Here is a 20,125-nt window from a genome sequence, read left to right on the forward strand (position 1 = left end):
GAAGAGTAGTCCCAGACGTAGATTTCTTCTGGAACATAAACATAAGCTCAAGAGGAGTTGCATTAGTCGCCCTACAGAGGAGCGACCTTATGGAGTGGAACACAGTGTGTAGGACTTATTGCAAGCGCAAGTTTGGAAGGCCTTTGGACTGAAGAGCCAATTTAACGGTCTTCCATACAGTAGCATTCTCTTTTTCAACTTGTCCGTTCCCCCTGGGTTTGTTGCTAGCCGTCCTGCTTGAGGCAATGCCCTTACAAGCAGGTACTGGCGTGGTTCTTTGCTCATAAATGATGAGGCCTGGTCGCTATGGATATAGCTGGGATAGCCGAAAAGGGCGAAAGTAAAGTGCAAGGCCCTGATGACCATGGTGGTGGTCATATCTGGACAGGGGATGGCAAACGGAAAAGGTAAAAACTCGTCGATAACGTTGAAAAAGTACATATTTCCTTTGGTGGGAGGGGACCCTTGAAATCGACACTGAGTTGTTCGAAGGAGCGGGATGTCTTTATCTGGGCGATAGAAGGGTGCCTTGCACTCCATGCAGACCTGGCAGAACCTGGTCATTTCCCTGATGTCCTCAAAGGAGTTGGGCAGGTTGCGTGCTTTGATGAAATGAGCCATGCGGGGGATGCCTGAGTGGCAAAGCTCATTGCAAAGTGACCACAACTGGCCAGTGTGTGCAGAGGCACAGCTTCCTCTTGACAGGGCATCTGGAGTACCAGGCTTGTATGCTATGTCGTAATTATAGGTAGAGAGTTCGAACCTCCACCTCACAATCTTATTCTTTATTTTGGCCCTTTTTGCAGTATTAAACATAAATGCCACCGATCGCTGGTGGGTGAGCAGTGTAAATTTTCTGCCAGTCAGGTAATGCTTCCAAAGCCTGATGACCTCTACAATGTCTTGAGCCTCTTTCTCCACAGATGGGTCCCGAAGCTCGTGGCCTTGTAGGATGCAGGAGGAAAAGGCAACCGGCCTGCGCACTTCATTAAGGGCAACAGCCAGAGCTACGTCAGAGGCAACGCTTTCCACCTTGAAGGGTGCATTTTCATCCACCACATGCATGGTGGTCTTTGCGATGTAGCTCCTAACGTAGTTGAAAGCCGCTTGGGCTTTGGCTGACAAAGGGAAAGAGGTGGACTTTAAGAGGGGTGGACCTTATCCGCATAGTGAAGGACCCACTGGGCATAGTAGAAGCAGCCCAGGCACTTCCTTAAGGCTTTCATGGTCCTTTGGATTGGGAGGTCTAACAGGGGGCGTATTCGATCAGCATCAGGGCCAATAACGCCATTCTCCACCACCACGTCCGGAACACGCACTTATTGGAGTTGTACGTGAGGTTCAGAGCCTTGGCCCTGTGGAGAAGCCTCTGGAGGTTGGCGTCATGGTCTTCCGGAGAGTGTACACAAATGGTGATGTTGTCGAGATAAGGGAAGGTGGCCTCCAGCTATTTTGTTTATCTGTCTCTGGAATACCGAGACCCCATTGGTGATACCAAAAGGGACCCTCCGGAAGTGATAGAGCCATCCATCTGCCTCAAAAGCTGTGTAAGGGTTGTCCTTGGAACAGATCAATAACTGATGGTCAAATAGACGCGGTAATGCACAATTTCATTTACCATGTCTGAAATTCAAGGGAGGGGGTATGTGTCCAGGAGTGTGAAACAATTAATTGTTTGGCTCTAGTCAATCACTAGCCTGGACTTTTCTTCCCCTTTCACGACTACCACCTGGGCTCTCCATGGGCTGTTGCTATTTCAATTATGTTTTCTTTGAGCAGCCACTGTGTCTCGACTCTGATAAATTCCCGATTCCCCGCACTGTATCGCCTGCTCTTTGTACCTATTGGTTTGCAATCGGGAGCCAGGTTCGGAAACAGTTGGGGGGAGGATCAATGTTTAGGGTGGAAAGACCACATGTGGAGTTTGGTTTTTGGGACCCTTTGTACCAAACCCTAATTGGAGGGTGTGGGCCAGAGTACTCCATGGTCACACTTTTAAGATGACACAGGAAGCCCAGGCCTAGCAACTCAGGAACACACAAATCCTTCAGTACATACAGTTGGAACTTACAAAAGTCTCCCCCCACCCTTTTACAGTTAGATGTACTATTCAATAACCCTGGATCGTCGCAGAGTGCGAGTTCGAAGTGAGGAAAATACAATAGTCCATCAGGTATACTCTTAAGTTGTACTGCAGAGCCGTCGCAGAGCTTATAAATCTCTCTGTGGAGCCATAGTCTACTAGGCAATCAGTCAAGTATCTGTTTACTCTCACCTCCATTGTCGAGTTATTCAATTGGTGAGGTATCGCCTGATCCAGTTTGATTGATGCCAGTGCTCCAGAAACCTCATTGCTCCCCATGCTGATGTCAACTCTCTCCTCTTGGCCCGCGGACAGACAAGATAGCGTCGACCACGAGGCGCAGCAAGATGGCCACCCTGCATCTTGATCCAACGAAAGACTAGGTGGCACCAACCTCAAGGCATCGCAAAATGGCCGCCGTAGCTTCTCATGATGCTTCACTTCCGGTGGTGGGTCCCCGCCACAAGGCGCAGCAAGACGCTGGTGGCCAACAGCATGGAGAGGCGGAAGCTGGTCCTTCAGGGCTCAGGCATGAGTCGAGCGATGATTCGGGGGTTGCACACACGGTGGCCCTCTTTCTTTTCCCTTTAGCCTGGCAGACCTTCACCCAGTGCCCTCACTTACTGCATCCTGCGCACACAGAGTCCTTCATGGGGCATCGGGCACAGGGCTGCTGTGCCTGTCCACAGAAGTAGCATCCCCGGTCGTGCGTGGCCACAGCATTTAGCGCAGGAGCTATGGGGGTCACAGGCACCCCAATGATCTGGTCCTCTGAAAGGACACTGCTTTCACCCATGAAGTCATCAGCTCCTAGTTGGGACTGTTCGAGTGCTTTCGCCAGCTCCAGGGTGCTGGCCAAGTCTTTCTTCCCCAACTCCAGCAGTCGCTACCTCATATACCTCGACCTCACTCCTGCCACAAGGGTGTCCCGAATTTGTTCCTCCTCTCTCACCCGGGCTGTGGCCACTTCGTAGTGGCATTTTCTGGTCAGGGCCTGCAGTTCAAGAACATAGTTGTCCAGCGACTCACCCGGACGCTGCCGAAGTTGAGAAAGTCAGTGCCTCACCAGTATGTCGTTCTGAGGCCTCATGTAGCAGGCCTTCAAGCTTTCTATGGCCGACTGATAGGTAGCACAGTCTCTGATGACACCGTGCCCTTTGGGGCAACTCGAGAGAAAAGTGCCGATTTCTGTAGACCATCCAAGTTAAAGACGTCTTGTGTGGCAGTCAGATAGGACTGGAAGCACTCCCGCCTCTGGGGCCTCTGGAGCAGCTTGGCTTCAACAGGGCTTCCATCCCGTTTCATAGTTAAGCTATTACAAACACACTTTTAATAGCTTACAATCAATGACCAGAGAATCCAAGGTAATGCATGAAAACCAGGGTTTATATTGGGGTAGGTGAGGGTGGATCCAGCCATCTGAACAATACATAGATAGTGAATTCCAGTTCCTTGCAAGGATGTAAGATTTTCATACATTCAACAAGGTCTTGCCAAATGTGAGACCCTTTTGGGTGTCTAAGTAATTTTCTACAAGTTACAGGAGCTGTTTTTCTGTTAAATCCTGATCTGTTTTTATTAGGAAATATTGAAGGCACAATTCCTCAAATGAAATTATCAATTTATCATTTGATATTTGTTAAATTAGCAAATAGCAGTTGCAGGAAAATGTATTGCAATTACTTGGAAATTGGATAGATCTTTAACATTGACAAGGTGGCATGTTGAAATTCAAAGTTGTATCCCTTTGGAAAAAATTACTGATAATCTAAGAAATAAGTATTCTATGTTTTTACAAATCTGGCACCCATATACTCAAATGATGGGATTAAATCTATAGTGGTATCCTTGTTACCCCTCGGACCCTGCAGAATCCTCCTCTATATGTTTGTGTTGGAACTGATGAGTTGCACTGCACGACATCTCTCTCTGCATTCTAAGATTCTTTGTTATTTTTTTTTCCTTTCTCTATATTTTTCTTTATATCCATTTTTCTTTTTCAGTTTTTTTCCTTTCTTTTGGGATGGGAGGGATTTTGGGATGGGTTGAAACCATCATGTATGTAATTAATTTGTTCTTTTTGGATATCCATATATTATAACTGTAGTTACTGCATGTATAGAGTATTAAATAAAATATTCAACCAAAAAAAGGTTCAGTCACTTGACATCCAGGATGAAGTAGCAACTTGGATTATACATTGGCCTTTTTGGAAAAGCCAGTGAGTGGTTGTAGAGTATTTCCTCTCTGTCTGGAGGCCTGTGACTAGTGGTGAGCCTCAGCCATTGTTATTTATCATCTATATCAATAATCTGGATGATAATGTGGTAAATTGGATCATCATATTTGCAGATGACGCTAACATTGGGGCAATGAGGAAAGTTCTCAAAGCTTGCAGCAGGAACTGGAATTGCTACAAAATGGTCTGTAAATAGGAGATGGAATTTAATGTAGATGTGTTGGTGAGGTTTTGCATTTTGGGAAGCGAATGAGGATAGGCCTTGTGCGGTAAACGGGAGAGAACTGCAGAACACAAACAGAGGGATCTGGAAAAACTAAATTCCTCGGAGTCCACTTCACAAGTGACCTATCGTGGACACACATCTCCTCACTTGTCAGAACGGCACAACAGCATTTCCTGAGAAGACTGAAGCCAGCAAGGCTACTGGCTGTCATGATGTCAACCTTCTATTGGAGCTCCATTGAGAGCATCCTGGCTGACTGCATCAGTGTGTTAAGGTTGCTGCAGAGAAATGGATTGAAGGTTAATCCACAGGAATATAAGCGCAGTAGAGAGGATCACTTTTGGGGCCTCCCATCGATGTGATCTACCAGGATTGTTGTCTGAAGAGGGCACACAAAATCATTGCAGACCCCTTCCACCCTGCACACAGCATCTTTCATCTGGACCCGTTGGAGAAGAGATACAGGAGTATCAGAGCCAGCATGACCAGGCTGGGGAACAGTTTCTTCAGTGAAAATGCTGAATGATGAAATGAACTGCTCACATTCACCAACCAAAACCCTACTATTTATTAAACAATATTTATTTATTTTTCTATATGCACACGCCCTGCATATGTATTGCCTGCTGTATGCATATTATGTCTGATTATATGTCTGAATGATTTGCACCACAGACCGGAGGACGCTGTTTTGTCGGGTTGTACTTGTGCAATCAGACGACAATAAATGAACTTGAAGTGGATAAGTGGCCTCATGGTTAGATAGGGTTGTAACGAAAGCTTTTGGCACATTGACCTTCGTAAATCTAAGTAGAAGACATCGGTGAGTATTTTGTGCAGTTTTTGTCACTACCCTGCAGGTAAGAGGACAGAGAAACTACAAAGATGTTGCCGGAATTTGAAGAGCTGGGTTATAGGATGAGGTTGAATAGGTTAAAACTTTATTCTCTGGACCACTGGGGTATTTGATAGAGGTACACAAAATGATGAGGGGTACAGAGGGGAAATGCAAACAGGCTTTTTCTACTGAGGTTGGATGAGATAACAACGAAAGGACACAGGTTAAGGGTGAAAGGTGAAGGAGGCCATTGGGGGTACTTTTTCCACTAAGAGGGTGGAACAAGCCGCCAGCAAAGGTGGTGGATGTGGATTCACGTTCATAATTTAAGAGAAAACTGGGTATGTGATGGATGGGAGGAGGAGGAAAGCACAGTCTATGTAAAAAAAATTACCCCTCAGGCTCCTGTTAAATCTCCCCACTCACCTTAAACCCACAGCATCTGGTTATAGAAACCCCCACATTTGGCAAAAGGCTCTCTCCATTCACCCAATCTATTCCTCCCATAATTTGGTGTATCCGTACAAGTTTAATCCCTTCTGCCATTCCTTTGCCCATCTTCCCAATTGATCCTTCTTCACTATACCAGCCATTCTCAACCTTATGTTTTCAGCTATGACCTCCGTGGACTCTGCTCAAAGTTTATGGGCCCCCTTCCCTTTGAAAACAGTTAGGTATTGGGTTTTTTCGTACTTCTACCGACTACAATAAAAACATTTGTTATACGAGATGAAAAGTAAAGATGCTGTGGCCCCCATTGAGAATGGCTGCACTAATACCACCAATTTGGCCCCCATTGAGAATGGCTGCACTAATACCGCCAATTTGGCCCCCATTGAGAATGGCTGCACTAATACCGCCAATTTGGCCCCCATTGAGAATGGCTGCACTAATACCACCAATTTGGCCCCCATTGAGAATGGCTGCACTAATGCCACCAATTTGGCCCCCATTGAGAATGGCTGCACTAATACCACCAATTTGGCCCCCATTGAGAATGGCTGCACTAATGCCACCAATTTGGCCCCCATTGAGAATGGCTGCACTAATACCACCAATTTGGCCCCCATTGAGAATGGCTGCACTAATACCACCAATTTGGCCCCCATTGAGAATGGCTGCACTAATACCACCAATTTGGCCCCCTTGAGAATGGCTGCACTAATACCACCAATTTGGCATCATTTGCAAACTTACTAACCATTCCACTTTATACAGCCTCACCCATATCATTCAAACAACAGAGGAGCCAGTCCAGATGCTGTTGCATGCCACTGGTCATAGGCCACCAATCTGGCATTCCTCAAGCACCCCATCACCAAAGCCTTGATTCAACATACTTGATCGTTGGCACAGACTTGGTCTGGCAAAGACCCCATTTCTGTAGAGTACGTCAATGACAGTTACAGCACAGTTACAGGCCATTTCAGCCAACGAGCCAGCGCCGCTGAAGAAGCACAAAACAACTTTGAGTTCAGCCTGAGTTCACACATTTGAAGGACCAATTTTCTACTGTCCGGACTTGGAAACGTGTCACCATTTCTTCACTGTCATTGGAAGAGTAGATGTAGAAAGGTGGTAGAGTAGATGTAGAAAGGTGGTTTCCCATGGTGGGAAGAATCCACAATAAGAGTGCACAACTTCTGGATGGATGGGCGCCCGCTTCGAATCGAGATGCAGAAGGATTTCTTTACCCAGGGGATGGGGGTTATGGAGGCCAGGCCATTGGGTGTATTTAAGGCAGAGATTAATAGGTTCTTGATTAGCTGAGGCATAAAAGATAATGGGGAGTGGGGCTGAGTGGAAAAGGGGATCAGACCATGAGTGAACGGCGAGGAAGACTGGATGGGCTAAATTGCATATATCTGCTCATATGTTTACCCTCCAAAGGACATTAGGGAAGTACCATCCACATCCCATAAACAAGTTATTCAGCTCAACTATTCCTTATCACAGGAACTGTCATAATTGCAGGGTGAAGAAACTCTGCCGAATGTTTTGGTTTTGAGTGCCACTGCAATTGGAAATCTTCTCTCTACAGCTGCCTCTTTCAAGTTGTGATGCCCAACACTACACATAAACATGAGTCTGTCCACCATTGCTGTATTTATCACTGAACACTGAGATTACAAGGCATTTGCCCCATCCCTGATCCTATCTATGTTCATGAACGCAATAACAAAGATAAGCAAACAGATCGCAGTACATGCACACAATTTCACAAACCAGAGCATGGTTAAAAAACCCTCAGACCCAAATCAAGATAGAAACCATACTGAGCAAGGTACGCTACACACAAGGGCATTGACCAAAAGCTAAGTAAAACAAATAAAGGTTTAAAGGAACATCCTAAATTTCTCTCCATGATCATTTAATTTAGGCAGATAGCACAGTAATAGGCCCATCCGCCCCATGAGCCTGTGCCGCCCAAATACCTAGAACACCCTTACATCTTGAAATGTGGGAAGACATCATGTTTTTATTCCCCCAGACTGTTTGGGGGGGGGGGGGAGGATGTGGTTTGGGGGAAGCCGGCAGGGTGGGGAGTGAGGGAGGAGTACCCCAGGGACCCGGGTGAACAGGGGTCTGAGGGAGGAGTACCCCAGGGACCCGAGTGGGGACAGGGGTCTGAAGAGTACCCCAGGGACCCGGATAAAGCTAGGAGATGGGGGTTCCGGGCGACCCGGGTGAAGCCGGAGGACGGGGGAAAGGGGACCCGGGTGAAACCAGGGGAAGGGGAGATCCGGGGGACGCGGGTGAAGCAGGAGGTCAGGGGGATCCGGGGGACCCGGGAGAAGCCTGGGGGACGGGGGATTCCGGGTGAAGCCGGGGTTCGGGGAGGGTCCAGGTGAAGTCAGAGCACAGGGGGTCCAAGGGATGGGGTCCGGTGGACCTAGGAGAAGCTGGGGTCGGGGAGATCCGGAGGACGCGGGTGAAGCTGGGGATAGGGGGTGAAGCCGGGGGATGGGGGGATCCGGGGGACGTGGGGGTGAAGCCGGGGGACGGGGGGTGAAGCCGGGGGACGGGGGCTGAAGCCGGGGGACGGGGGCTGAAGCCGGGGGACGGGGGCTGAAGCCGGGGGACGGGGGCTGAAGCCGGGGGACGGGGGCTGAAGCCGGGGGACGGGGGCTGAAGCCGGGGGACGAGGTCTGAAGACGGGGATGGGGGGAGATCCGGGGGACGGGGGGTGAACGGGGGACGGATCCGGGGGACGGGGGGGGGGTGAAGCCGGGGGATGGGGTGGGTCCGGGGGACGGATCCGGGGGACGGGGGGGTGAAGCCGGGGGACGGGGTGGGTCCGGGGGACGGGGGGGTGAAGCCGGGGGACGGGGGGATCCGGGGAGCGGGGGGATCCGGGGGACGGGGGGGGGTGAAGCCGGGGGATGGGGTGTGAAGCCGGGGACGGGGGGATCCGGGGGACGGGGGGTGAACGGGGGACGGATCCGGGGGCTGAAGCCGGGGGACGGGGGCTGAAGCCGGGGGACGGGGGCTGAAGCCGGGGGACGAGGGCTGAAGCCGGGGACGGTTGGGGATCCGGGGGACGGGGGGTGAACGGGGGACGGATCCGGGGGACGGGGGGGTGAAGCCGGGGGACGGGGGGGTGAAGCCGGGGGACGGGGGGGTGAAGCCGGGGGACGGGAGGTGGACGGGGGGATCCGGGGGATGAACGGGGGACGGATCCGGGGGACGGGGGGGTGAAGCCGGGGGACGGGGGGATCCGGGGAATGAACGGGGGACGGATCCGGGGGACGGGGGGGTGAAGCCGGGGGACGGGGGGATCCGGGGGACGGGGGGTGAAGCCGGGGACGGGGGGGGTCCGGTGAACGGGTTGCGGCCGCTTCCCGCCCTGACACCAGGCTGGATCCCAGGGCTGTGGTCACGCAGAAGTCGGTCCAGGACCGGAGCCCACGCACTCGGTACCTTCTCTGGCCTTCAGCAGCACCGTGTTGGCCACGATGTTTTCCAGCTCCATCCGTCTCCCGTCAGCGGACCCGCCGACTCTGTCTCACGGCCCTCGGCTCCAGTCCCAGCCCATACGTCATCGCCGAGGTCCCGCCCACACGTCATCGCCGAGGTCCCGCCCACACGTCATAAATGAGGCCCCGCCCTCACTTTATCAACCTGCCAACGCGTAATCGCCGAATCACTACCCACGCGTCAATAAGATCTCGCCTACACGTGTTCACCCAGTACGTCATCGATGTGGCTCCGCCCATACGTCATCAATAAGGCCCCACCCACACGTCGTGTCCAAGCCCCACCTCCCCACACGTCATCACCGAGGCCACGCCCACTTCAGGGCCAAACAGACTGATTATGTCTCTTCGACTCACCCCTTCATGTCCTCAAAGCCCCGCCTCTCACCGTATGACCTGCTCTTGAAGCCCCGCCCTTCACCTCATGGCCCCACCTTCACAATGATTGTAGCCCCCACCCCTTCAACCCATACCCTGCCTGTTGTAGTCCCAGCCCACCCCTTATCTTCCAGCCCGTTTACCCCTGCGCCCTGCCCCTCTCTTCACCCTGTAGCCCCGCCCCCTTATAGGCCTTTTCCTTCACCTCTTGCCCCCTTTCACCCTGTAGCCCCGCCCCCTTGTAGGCCCTTCACCTCTTGCCCCTCTCTTCACCCTGTAGCCCCGCCCCCTTGTAGGCCCTTTCCTTCACCTCTTGCCCCCTTTCACCCTGTAGCCCCACCCCCTTGTAGGCCCTTTCCTTCACCTCTTGCCCCCTTTCACCCTGTAGCCCCGCCCCCTTGTAGGCCTTTTCCTTCACCTCTTGACCCCTTTCACCCTGTAGCCCCACCCCCTTGTAGGCCCTTTCCTTCACCTCTTGCCCCCTTTCACCCTGTAGCCCTGCCCCCTTGTAGGCCCTTTCCTTCACCTCTTGCCCCCTTTCACCCTGTAGCCCTGCCCCCTTGTAGGCCCTTTCCTTCACCTCTTGCCCCCTTTCACCCTGTAGCCCCACCCCCTTGTAGGCCCTTTCCTTCACCTCTTGACCCCTTTCACCCTGTAGCCCCGCCCCCTTGTAGGCCCTTTCCTTCACCTCTTGCCCCCTTTCACCCTGTAGCCCCACCCCCTTGTAGGCCCTTTCCTTCACCTCTTGCCCCCGTTCACCCTGTAGCCCCGCCCCCTTGTAGGCCTTTTCCTTCACCTCGACCCCTTTCACCCTGTAGCCCCACCCCCTTGTAGGCCCTTTCCTTCTCTTGCCCCCTTTCACCCTGTAGCCCTGCCCCCTTGTAGGCCCTTTCCTTCACCTCTTGCCCCCTTTCACCCTGTAGCCCCGCCCCCTTGTAGGCCCTTTCCTTCACCTCTTTCCCCCTTTCACCCTGTAGCCCCACCCCCTTGTAGGCCCTTTCCTTCACCTCTTACCCCCTTTCACCCTGTAGCCCCGCCCCCTTATAGTCCCTTTCCTTCACCTCTTGCCCCTCTCTTCACCCTGTAGCCCCGCCCCCTTGTAGGCCCTTTCCTTCACCTCTTGCCCCCTTTCACCCTGTAGCCCCACCCCCTTGTAGGCCCTTTCCTTCACCTCTTGCCCCCTTTCACCCTGTAGCTCCGCCCCCTTTTAGGCCCTTTCCTTCACCTCTTGCCCCCTTTCACCCTGTAGCCCCGCCCACTTGTAGGCCCTTTCCTTCACCTCTTGCCCCCTTTCACCCTGTAGCCCCGCCCCTTGTAGGCCTTTTCCTTCACCTCTTGCCCCCTTTCACCCTGTAGCCCCACCCCCTTGTAGGCCCTTTCCGTCACCTCTTTCCCCCTTTCACCCTGTAGCCCTGCCCCCTTGTAGGCCCTTTCCTTCACCTCTTGCCCCCTTTCACCCAGTAGCCCCGCCCCCTTGTAGGCCCTTTCCTTCACCTCTTGCCCCCTTTCACCCTAGAGCCCCGCCCCCTTGTAGGCCCTTTCCTTCACCTCTTGCCCCCTTTCACCCTGTAGCCCCGCCCCTGGTAGTCCCTTTCCTTCACCTTGCCCCCTTTCACCCTGTAGCCCCACCCTCTTGTAGTCCCTTTCCTTCACCTGTTGCCCCCTTTCACCCTGTAGCCCCACCCCCTTGTAGGCCCTTTCCGTCACCTCTTTCCCCCTTTCACCCTGTAGCCCTGCCCCCTTGTAGGCCCTTTCCTTCACCTCTTGCCCCCTTTCACCCAGTAGCCCCGCCCCCTTGTAGGCCCTTTCCTTCACCTCTTGCCCCCTTTCACCCTAGAGCCCCGCCCCCTTGTAGGCCCTTTCCTTCACCTCTTGCCCCCTTTCACCCTGTAGCCCCGCCCCTGGTAGTCCCTTTCCTTCACCTTGCCCCCTTTCACCCTGTAGCCCCACCCTCTTGTAGTCCCTTTCCTTCACCTGTTGCCCCCTTTCACCCTGTAGCCCCACCCCCTTGTAGGCCCTTCACCTCTTGCCCCCTTTCACCCTATAGCCCTACCCCTTGTAACAGTGCCCTTTCACCCCAAAGCTTATCGTCCCTTTCTGTCACCTGTAGCCTCCCCCCTTGTAGAAGCTCTCTCATTCTATAGCCCCACACCTCACCCCAAGCCCTGATGTCAAGGCTCTGCCCTCAAAGCCCCTCCCAGATCCGGAATCCGGTATCGTGAAGCCCCTCCTTTTGCTGAATCTCTCCTCATGGTCAAGTTCATTATCATCTGATTGGACAGTGCAGCCCGACCAAACAGTGTTCTCTGGCCAACTGTGCAAAACAGGTCGACTCATATGCAGATAGAACACTTATATAGGAAAATGATACATATTTTCTGTATGTTTGCATTGTTTAATCTATATAATATAAACCACTCCACTCTTTGATATGTACATATTTATATCTACATAATCATCTTCATGAAGCAATATTTGATCAATAATAATATGATGCCAGTGTGGCATCCCCAAGACTTTGCCACAGATGGAGAGGGAGTGCTTGATGAGGTTGGTGTGTTACGAGCCCAGAGGACCCCAAAACCCAGCAGCAATAGATATTCACCAAGACAAATGGTTACTTAAACAAAAGTTGCTTTTAATTATCTTTAAACATGAAAACAGAATCACAATTTAACTTATCACTATTGACTTAACTAACCTAACTTAACCCCCTTCTAATTCTAAGCACACGTGTATGTAATGTGTGTGTAAGTTCAGAAAAGTTCTTTGGTTCACAGTCCCATCTCACTTCTCATTCCTCCAAGTTCACTGGTTGCAGACAATTCTTATACTGGGCACAGAATTTAACATTTATAAAGTTCGCCAGATTTTGGTGCTTGAAAGGTAAATGATTGCTGCCCAGGAAGGTTCTTGTTGGTTTTCAGAGAGAGATTTGTTATGTAATGGACACCCACAACTGATTCCTTTTTTAATCAGCCACTTCAGTGTCTTGCCAAAGAAACTTCCCCTCTCAGGGTTCTCCAGATGATAACCTCTTTCTTTCAGGTCACCACAGAGTTCCTTTTTGTTTCCCTTATTGCAAGTGAAACATTAGACAGCCAGTCCTCTCCTCTTGCATGACACACAAAGGCTTTGACCAGGCTGAACCAAGAACTCACAACCCGTCTTCCAAATGGGGTTTTCCACAAGCTTGTCAGCTTGTCCTGTTCCAGTCCCAGCTGCTGTTGCTGGTGGTAACACTGTAGAACTGATCTGTGTGTGTCTCTCTCTCTCTCTCTCCCTCTCTCCCTCTCGCTCTCTCACACACATATACACACAGAGAAAAACCTCTTTGACTCTACTTGCAAAACAACATGACCCTCTTAGAACAGCAAGTTCCACTACAGACAGAATGCGGCCTGGACCTGGAAAAAGCCATAGCTCTCTATAGAGCTACAGAAACCATAAGAAATGCAGGCAAAAGAGCTGTTCAGTGAAACTAGCTGCAATGTGGATGCAGTGTGCAAGGATGGACATAAAGCATTTAACAAAAAGAGCACCAAAATGGAAAGAGAGACGTGGCCAGCGAACAAAAATGAACGGGACAATCGAAAGCCATGTTGTCGATGAGGTACACAACACTTACCAAAAAAGTGTCCAGCATATGGTAAAACATGCAATATGTGCAACAAAATCAACCATTATGCCCATTGCTGTAGGAACCAAGTGGAACAAAGCAAGGTTCATGCAGTAGATGATAGGGAGATAGAGGAATTCTATGTAGATGTTGTGACTGAAAACAAGAAAGAAAACTGAGACCTGATGTTGAGATTAAAAATGAATGACATAAACATTTCAGTTAAATTATATACTGGAGCACAAATTAATGTAATACCTGAGACTGATTTTGAGAAAATTAGATCCAGACTAAAGATGTATGGAACAAAAGTGAAGGTGACAGGATAGTCAGGTACCAATATACCAGTGCAAGGAGAATGCTTGGTCAAAGTGAAATACAACGACAAAGAGCACATGCTAGCATTCATCATGTACCAAAGGATGTATAGGCCATACTGGGTTTAACAGCCTGTGAGAAACTGAACCTGGTAAAAAGAGTCCTCGTTGTGGAAAGCGAAGGAGAGATGGTCTATGATGAACTCATGAAAGAGTACAATGACCTTTTTCAGGGTCTAGGCTGCCTTCCAGGAGAACACCCGATCAGAGCGGATAAACATGTCCCACTGATAATACATCCATGCAGAAAAGTTCTATTTGCGCTTCAAAAGCAACTAAAAGCAGAGTTGGACAGATGGAAAGCCTGAATGTGATTCAGAAGATAGATGAGCCAACGGAGTGAGTGAGTTCACTCATTGTTGTAGACAAAAAAAAATGGAAAGCTTAGAATTTGCCTGGATCCAAGAGATCTAAACAGAGCAATAAAGTTAGAACACTTTAAGCTTCCAACGCGTGAAGAAATCATGTCACAGTTCGCAAATGCAAAGTTTTTAAGCAAGTTAGATGCATCATCAGGATTTTGGCAGTTGAAATTGGATGAAGCAAGTTCAAGACTGTGCATGTTCAACAGTCCATTTGGCAGATACAGGTTCCTAAGGTGACCATTCGGAATTGTCTCAGCTCCTGAAGTGTACCACAAAACTATCCATATGGTCTATGAGCACCTGGACGGAGTTGATTCCTCAATCTATGACATCATAGTCTGGGGAACCACAAGAATGGAGCATGATGAGAGACTAACGAAAGTGCTGGAAGCAACAAGGAAAGCAAACCTGAAGCTGAACAGAGAGAAATGCCAGCTCAGGGTGACAGAACTAACATTTGTCAGAGATATTGTTGGCAGTGAGGGCATCAGATTAGATCCCAGAAAGGTGTCCGCCATTGGGAACATGCCAAGGCCACAATGCAAAAAGGATGTACAGTGGTTTAATGGAATCGTCAACTATATGGGTAAATTCATATCCAACCTCTTGGGAAAAAATGGCTCCATTGAGAAGATTAACAGAAAAGAACATTGAATGGGAGTGGAACCTTGAGCATGAAAAGTCATGGAGCTGTGACAGAGTATATAGAGGTGTTTGGGAGATAAATTGGAAAAGATTTGTTAGAGCAGGTCACACACAAACAATTTAAAACAGAATTTTTTGCAGGAGTTTTGCAGAGTGGTCACAGACTTCAATGATGGACGCTATTTTGCAAAAGGCAACAAAGTAGCAACATACAGTAGCAGTTTGTCTGGAAAACAGTTTGCTGTCAGGAAGAGCAGGAGATCTTGCAGGCAGCGGCAGAACAGTTTTGCTCTCAAACTGGGAGGGAGTGAGAAAGAGGAGAGACACAGACTTCAATTCCAGAGGGACAAGGTGGCAAGCTCTGGAAGATGGCCTGGTCAAAGGAGAGGACTGGCTGTCCGGTGTTTCCCTTGGAATAGGAACAACAGAAAGGAAATCTGTGGTGATCTGAAAGAAAGAGGTTATCATCTGGAGAACCCTGAAAGGGGGAAAGTTTTGTCAGCAAGACACTAGAGTGGCTGTCCTGGAATGAGAAAACTCTCTCTCTGAAAACCAACTAGAACCCTCCTGAGTGGTAACCATTCACCTGTTAAGCACCAAAGACGGGTGAACTTTATTAATGTTAACTTCTATGCACAGTAGAAGAATTGCCTGCAACCAGTGAGATTGGACTGTGAACCAAAGAACTTTTCTAAACTTATATACACATTACACACACGTGTGCTTAGAATTAGAGGGGTGTTAAGTAGGTTAAGTAAGTCAATAGAGATATTAAAGTTTGATTCTATTTTCATGTTCAAAGATAATTAAAAGCAACTTTTGTTTAAGTAACCATTTATCTTGGTGAATATCTATTGCTGCTGGGTTGTGGGGTCCTCTGGTCTTGTAACATGTTTAAGTAACCCTTTGTCGTGGTGCATACCTATTGCTGCTGGGTTTTATGACCCAGTGAGACCTATCAAGATATCATCAGACACATCACATATGTGTGGCAGATTATAGATATGTTTTTGGGAGATAAATTGGGGCAGGGTTGTTAGTGTAGGTCACATACAAACACTTTAAAACAGATCTTATTTAAATACAGAGCTCTGCTCATGCTAGACATTCCAGCTCCAAGAGCCTTTGTAAACGTTTTGGAGAGTGCCCAAGAGATTTCACTAATGGATTGTTATTTACAAAAAGGCAACAGATGAAATAACTCATTGGAGCCACAGGCTGTCTGGAGTGGAACTTGCTCTTCTAAGAGGGTCATGTGGTTTTGCAAGCAGAGAGAGTAAAATGGGCTTTTCTCTGAGACAGAGAGAGAGAGAGAGAGAGAGAGAGAGAGAGAGAGAAAGAGAGAGAGAGAGATCAGTTCTTCAGTTCTACAGTTCAGCAGCAACTGGAACTGGAACAGGACAAGCTGGCAAGCTTGTGGAAAAACCCCATTTGGGAGGCGGGTTCTGAGTTCAGCCTGGTTAAAGCCCTTGTAGTTCATCCAAGAGGAGAGGACTGGCTGCCTAATGTTTCACTTGAAATAAGGGAAACAAAAAGGAATTCTGTGGTGACCTGAAAGAAAGAGGTTATCATCTGGAAAACCCTGAAGGGGAAAGTTTCTTTAGAAAGACACTGATGTGGCTGATTAAAAGAGATCAGTTGTGGGCATCCAGGAACAACAAATCTCTCTCTGAAAACTGACAAAAACATTCCTGAACGGTCACCATTTACCTTTCAAGCACCAAAGCCTGGTGAACTTCATAAATGTTAAATTCTGTGCAGTCTAAGAATTGCCTGATACCGGTCAACTTGGAGGAATGAGGTGAGATTACACTGTGAATTAAAGAACTTTTCTAAACTTACACACACATTTACATACACATGCACTTACAATTAGAAGGGGGTTAAGTTAGGTTAGTTAAGTTAATAGTAATAAGTTAAAGTTTGACCCTATTTTCATGTTTAAAGATAATTAAAAGCAACTTTTGTTTAAGTAACCATTTGTCTTGGTGAATATCTATTGCTGCTGGGTTGTGGGGTCCTCTGGTCTTGTAACATACACCTGTGAAAGATTTCATCAGTTTGTGTCAGGAGAAGCAATCAGTGTAGAAACTGACCATAAGCCCTTGATTGCATTTTTCCAAAAGCCATTAAATGAATGTCCACTGAGAATACAAAAAATTATTATTAGGCTGCAATGCTATACACTGAATGTGGCAACACTCCGGTTAAGCTAATGTAGACAGAAGACACGCTGTCTAGAGCTGTTGACATGAGAGAGCCTGCAAACACCAAAATGGATGAAGATGTGAACACCTTCATGGACATGATCACAAGTACACTGCCCATATCAGATGCAAAAATGGAGTTCATATAGTCAGAGACAAACAAAGATGAAATACGGAGATAACTGAGAAGAAGCATCTTGGATGGATGGCACAACATGAAGCAGGACTGCTCACCTGACGTTTCAGAGTACTGGAATTGCAGGGTGGAACTATCAGTGGTTGAAGACGTCATCTACAAAGGAAGCAAAATTCTTATCCCAAAGAGTCTGAGAAAAGAGATGCTAAAAAGGATCCATGGAGGACATTTCAGAATTGAAAAGTGTAAGAAAAGAGCACGAGAGCTGATGTACTGGCCAAGAATCAACAATGATATAACCAAGTGTAAAACTGTATAATATGCCGGAAATATCAAGCAAGCAATCCCGCAGAACCACTAAAGCCACACCCAGCACCATACGACCTTACCAGAAGGTAGGTGCTGACCTATTTGAATCTCAAGGGAAGGACTACCTTGTAGTAACAGACTATTACTCCCCGTATCCAGAGGTGTGTGAACTGAACACCACCATTGCAGATGCTGTAATAACAGGTATGAAAGCCATATTCTCCTGACATGGCGTGGCAAGCAAGATCTTCACAGACAACGGACCCCAGTTTTGCAATTCAAAGTTCTGACATTTTGCCAAAGAGTGAGACTTTGTACACACCACGTCAAGTCCCCATTTTCCACAGTTCAATGGTCTAGTTGAAAAATCAGTACAGACAGTGAACAGACTGATGAACAAGGCAAAAGACAGTGGAACAGACTTCTACCAGATCATGCTAGTATACTGAACAACGCCACTCAAGTGTGGAATGTCACCAGCACAACTCCTTATGGGCCGTAGGGTAAGATCAAACCTACCCATTCAGGAGAACCTCCTAAAAATAAAAGAAGGGGGAGAAAGTGAGAAAGTTCAAAGAACAACAGAAAGAAAAGCAAAAGTATTACTTTGAAAAAGGAAAAAAAACGTACTGGAACTCTACACTAGTGACCAAGTAAGGCTAAAAGACAAACCAAACTTTATGGACTCAGAAGGGATCTGTCCTTGGTGAAGTCCAACCAAGATCATACACCATTCAGACAGATTAAGGTACTGTTCCGAAGACTACTGTTAGACCCTACCCATTGTTATAAGCTAATAAAAGCATTTGTTCTCCCTCCAGTCATGAGACAGAGACAGTCAAGGCAGACAGAGTAAAAATAAATCCAAAAGGTTTCTTTTTTTTCTTTGGCTTGACTTCGCGGGCGAAGATTTATGGAGGGGTAATGTCCACGTCAGCTGCAGGCTCATTTGTGGCTGACAAGTCCAATGCGGGACAGGCAGACACGGTTGCAGCGGTTGCAAGGGAAAATTGGTTGGTTGGGGTTGGATGTTGGGTTTTTCCTCCTTTGTCGTTTGTCAGTGAGGTGGGCTCTGCAGTCTTCTTCAAAGGAGGTTGCTGCCCACCGAACTGTGAGGCACCAAGATGCACGGTTTGAGGCGATATCAGCCCACTGGCGGTGGTCAATGTGGCAGGCACCAAGAGATTTCTTTAGGCAGTCCTTGTACCTCTTCTTTAGTGCACCTCTGTCTCGGTGGCTAGTGGAGAGCTCGCCATATAACACAATCTTGGGAAGGCGATGGTCCTCCATTGTGGAGACGTGACCAACCCAGCGCAGTTTGATCTTCAGCAGCGTGGATTTGATGCTGTCGGCCTCTGCCATCTCGAGTACTTCGATGTTGGTGATGAAGTCGCTCCAATGAATGTTGAGGATGGAGTGGAGACAACGCTGGTGGAAGCATTCTAGGAGCCGTAGGTGATGCCGGTAGAGGACCCATGATTCGGAGCCGAACAGGAGTGTGGGCATGACAACGGCTCTGTATACACTAATCTTTGTGAGGTTTTTCAGTTGGTTGTTTTTCCAGACTCTTTTGTGTAGTCTTCCAAAGGCGCTATTTGCCTTGGCAAGTCTGTTGTCTATCTAATTGTCGATCCTTGCATCCGATGAAATGGTGCAGCCAAGATAGGTAAACTGGTTGACCGTTTTGAGTTTTGTGTGCCCAATGGAGATGTGGGGGTGATGGTAGTCATGGTGGGGAGCTGGCTGATGGAGGACCTCAGTTTTCTTCATGCTGACTTCCAGTACAAACATTTTGGCAGTTTCCGCAATACAGGACGTCAAGTGCTGAAGAGCTGGCTCTGAATGGGCAACTAAAGCGGCATCGTCTGCAAAGAGTAGTTCATGGACAAGTTGCTCTTGTGTCTTGGTGTGAGCTTGCAGGCGCCTCAGATTGAAGAGACTGCCATCCGTGCGGTACCGGATGTAAACAGCGTCTTCATTGTTGAGGTCTTTCATGGCTTGGTTCAGCATCATGCTGAAGAAGATTGAAAAGGGTTTCTATAGGTACATTAAAAGTAAAAGATTAGTGAGGGATAAAATTGGACCCCTTGTAGATAGCGAGGGTAGGATGAGTGAGAAGTCAGAGGAAATGGGGGAAATTTTGAATGATTTCTTTGCTTCGGTATTCACTAGGGAAAAAAATATTGAACCAGTTGAAGTAAAGAAAAATAGTGGGGAGGTCATGAAGCATATAAGGATAACTGAGGAGGTAGTCATGGCTGTGTTGAAAAAGATAAAGATGGATAAATCTCCCGGTCCGAACAAAATATTCCCAAGGACACTCAGGGAGGCTTGTGGACAGTTAGTGGGGCCATTAACAGAGATATTTAGGATGTCACTGGCCATGGGGATAGTGCCAAAGGATTGGAGGGTGGTGCATGTGGTTCCACTGTTTAAGAAGGGGTCCAAATGTAAACCTGGGAATTATAGGCCCGTGAGACTGACATCTGTGGTGGGTAAGTTGATGGAAAGTGTTCTGAGGGATGGTATTTGCAAATATTTGGAGGTACAGGGATTGATAGGGAGTAATCAGCATGGTTTTGTCAGGGGTAGATCATGCTTGACAAACCTGATTGAGTTTTTCGAGGGGGTTACAAAAAAGGTTGATGAAGGGAAAGCTGTGGATGTTGTCTATTTAGACTTTAGTAAACTTTTGACAAAGTTCCCCACAGGAGGTTAGAAAAAAA

General features: G+C 48.5%; 1 protein-coding gene across 7 annotated transcripts in view; it reads right to left on the reverse strand.

Annotated features, from left to right (window-relative positions):
• The window catches only part of LOC138765122 (G protein-coupled receptor kinase 5-like), a 203,458-nt gene extending 194,002 nt beyond the window's left edge, over nucleotides 1-9,456 (reverse strand). For 3 of the 7 annotated variants that reach the window (XM_069941928.1, XM_069941918.1, XM_069941898.1), the window contains exon 1: nucleotides 6,727-6,826. In XM_069941928.1, coding sequence (XP_069798029.1) covers nucleotides 6,727-6,811 — 85 coding nt within the window. In that variant the 5' untranslated portion in view covers nucleotides 6,812-6,826. Of the gene's footprint in view, nucleotides 1-6,726; nucleotides 6,827-9,307 lie in introns of those variants that run through there. The other 4 variants (XM_069941964.1, XM_069941908.1, XM_069941941.1 and 1 more) reach the window with 2 other exon arrangements.
• Nucleotides 9,457-20,125: the final 10,669 nt, after the last annotated feature.

The sequence above is a fragment of the Narcine bancroftii genome, chromosome 1, assembly GCF_036971445.1.
Source record: "Narcine bancroftii isolate sNarBan1 chromosome 1, sNarBan1.hap1, whole genome shotgun sequence".
Taxonomy (NCBI): domain Eukaryota; kingdom Metazoa; phylum Chordata; class Chondrichthyes; order Torpediniformes; family Narcinidae; genus Narcine; species Narcine bancroftii.